At 34.4% G+C, this 3,178-nt stretch overlaps 1 protein-coding gene across 1 annotated transcript in view; it reads left to right on the forward strand.

Annotated features, from left to right (window-relative positions):
• LOC103583613 (polycystin-2-like) overlaps nt 1-1,860 on the forward strand; it is a gene marked incomplete at its 5' end in the record, with an annotated part of 2,212 nt that extends 352 nt beyond the window's left edge. Inside the window, 2 exons of the mRNA XM_008564881.1 lie at nt 165-282; nt 1,594-1,860. Coding sequence (XP_008563103.1) covers nt 165-282; nt 1,594-1,761 — 286 coding nt within the window. The remainder of the gene's footprint in view (nt 1-164; nt 283-1,593) is intronic.
• Between the last annotated feature and the right edge of the window lie 1,318 nt (nt 1,861-3,178).

Genomic DNA, 3,178 nt, shown 5'->3' on the forward strand with positions numbered 1-3,178 from the left:
AGAGACTTTTTTATCAGAGGCAGGTATTATTCTGGAACATATTATAAGAGGAGAACTGGCCCCCGTTCAGCAGTTTCTCCTTTCCTCCTGCATTCTGATGTCTCTGTGTTTGGATTGGACCATGTACAAGAATGAGTTCATTTGTATCCTCTCAATCATTTCAGGAAGGGCCATACTGATGCAGAGATTGAAGCAATATTCACAAAGTATGACCAAGATGGAGACCAAGAACTGACCGAACATGAACATCAGCAGATGAGAGATGACTTGGAAAAAGAGAGGGTGGGTCTAATTTAGGAGAACATGATTTAATTCAGCACCCACAATGTGTCAGACACTAATTAGTGGGCTACTGAGTGTCTCTCTCTCTCTCTGACTCAGTTTATGTATTAGTATCCTGCTTATTTCAAAAAGGATATTTAACACAATGATATATAAAAATAAATACAATGTGAGTATGACTGTAAAAAAGTCAAAATGAAGAGTGAGGCAAAGCAAAAGTAAAAATAATAGATTACAAATGAAGCTAAAAAATGTGTTCCATAAACACACATGCTTACATATGCTTATTAATATTGGGCTACAGATTTGGCCCTAAGCTTTCTAGTAATCAACTTGAAAAGAGAAGCCTGGTAAGTTGCATAGTTCACAATGTCCATGAGAATGAGAGAAAAAGAAAGAAAAAATCTTATCAGAAGATATAAAGTTATTCTGTTTAGTTAGTTGCTCTTTAAATATTAATATTTATAGTAAAAATTAAAATTAACAGCTGTCTTCCATTTGAATACTTAAGACAAAGTTAATAGTAAAAGTAAATGGACTTTTATAATCAGAAAAAAATAATTAAAAGCTTTACCATACACAAAGAATTACATTTGTAATGATATGCTAATTATCCTGATTTGATCATCACACATTGTACACATGTATTGATAGTCACTCTGTACACCACAAATATGTATAATCAATTATGTTTCAAATAAATACATAAATAAAAGCTTTACCATTAATTTTCAAAAATAAATGGTTAAACAAAAAAAAAAAAGACATGGTAATTGAGGTACAGAGAATACAGATTAGTGTTATACACTAAAGCCACTTTCCTATGAGGAGAAGTTTAGAATAGTGGTTTCTAAATGCTGTTCCACAGAACAGTGCCAGTAGGTGACAAATTTCACCAGTCATAGTGAAATGTAAACACACAGACAATGAGTAAAATTTTCACAAGGCTGTATTTAGTCAAAATTCTTATTCTGAGATTATTATATCCTTCCTACTTTGGAACTATTAAATGTGTGATCTTTTATGAAAATAAGATGATAATATATTTACTTACTTTTTTCTTTGTTGTGTTTTTAATGTTCTTTCTTATCCAAACAAAAAGTTAGTAACTCCTTGATGGTTGTTAAAATCTGCTTTGAAAATTGTCAACTCATGAAATTGAAAAAATGTGGGCATCGTAGTCTAGTGTTAACCACAAAGAAATCCTAGGTAAATGGCACACACTCATTTTCTACCTGCCCAAGCCCTCAGTGAAACTTCTGGGGGATCTCGGTGTTCCTGCTCCTCACTCGATGGCCCTGTGTTCTTCAGGAGGACCTGGACTTGGATCACAGCTCTTTACCACGTCCCATGAGCAGTCGAAGTTTCCCACGAAGCCTGGATGACTCTGAGGAGGATGATGATGAAGACAGTGGACATAGCTCCAGAAGGAGAGGAAGCATCTCCAGTGGGGTTTCTTACGAAGAGTTTCAAGTGTGAGTATAAGTGAATTAACAGAGTTTGGGTTGACAAGAGTTCAAATGGGGCCAAGCAATTTCCCCCATCTCTCTCAATTTACTCCTTTCCATTACTATCCATCAGTTCTTTTTTATAACTTTTATTTTTTTCTTTATAAAAGTAACATGCCCATTATAGGAAAATTAGCAAATAAATAAAAGCAAAAGAAAACATAAAAGTCTTAGTCTCATATTTCTACCAACCAGAAATGTCTATTAATATTTTAGTGTTTAGACTGGCTGGTTAGCTCAGTTCGTTACAGTGCAGCCTTGTAACACCAAGATCACAGGTTCAGATCCCCATACCAGCCAGCCACCAAAAGCCATCAATGTTTTTATATGTTTCTGTGGTCTAACATATGGTCTATCCTGGAGATTGTTCCACATACACTTGAGAAAAATGTATTCTGCCATTGAGGGGAGTGTTCTGCAGATGTTTGTTAGGTCTAGTTGGTTTATAGTTTTATTCAAGTCTCCATTTCCATGCTGATATTCTGCCTAGATGTTCTATCCATTTTTTAATATGGGGTATTAAAGTCTTCAACTATTATTAAAGTGTCTGTTTCTCCGTTCAGTTCTGTGAGGTTTTGCTTTGTGTATTTTGGAACTCTATTAGATGCACACCTGTTTATAATTAGTATATCTTCCTAATAGATTGATCCTATTTTCATTACAAGATGTCCCACTCTATCTGTAGTCAGATTTTTTGTTTTAAAGTCTTTTTTGTCTGATATTATTATAGTCACCTCAGCTTTTCTGTGGTTGCTATTTGCATGATATAGTCATGTGTCACTTAACAATGTTTTGAGAAATGCATTGTTAGGTCATTTTATCGTTGTGCAAACATCATAAAGTGTATGTACACAAACCTAAGTGGTATTGCCTACTACACAACTAGGCCATATGATATAGTTTATTGCTACAGCTAGTGTTGTACATGTGATACATCATTGACTAAAATGTCTTTATGAGGCACTTGACTATGTATCTTTTGCTATCCTTTTTTTTGGTGGCTGGCTGGTACAGGAATCCAAACCCTCGACCTTGCTGTTATAACACTGCACTCTAACCAGCCAGCCCGACCATCCTTTCACTTTCAACCAGTTTGTATCTTTGAATCTAAAGTGTGTCTCCTATTGACAGCATATAACTGGATCTTGTCTTTTATCTAGTTTGACAATCTCTGCCTGATTACATTGTTTAGTCCATTCACATTTAATGTTATTATTGATGTACTTGGATTCACATCTGCCATTTTACTTTTTGTTTTCTATATATCTTAGGTCTCTTTTATTCCTCTGTTCCTCCTTTACTGCTTTCTTTTACATTAAGTGAATATTTTCTATTATAACATTGTAATTCCTTTAATGACCTCTTCACTATTTTTTTAGTTCTTAGTG

Source organism: Galeopterus variegatus, unplaced genomic scaffold (assembly GCF_000696425.1).
Source record: "Galeopterus variegatus unplaced genomic scaffold, G_variegatus-3.0.2 Scaffold24822, whole genome shotgun sequence".
NCBI lineage: Eukaryota > Metazoa > Chordata > Mammalia > Dermoptera > Cynocephalidae > Galeopterus > Galeopterus variegatus.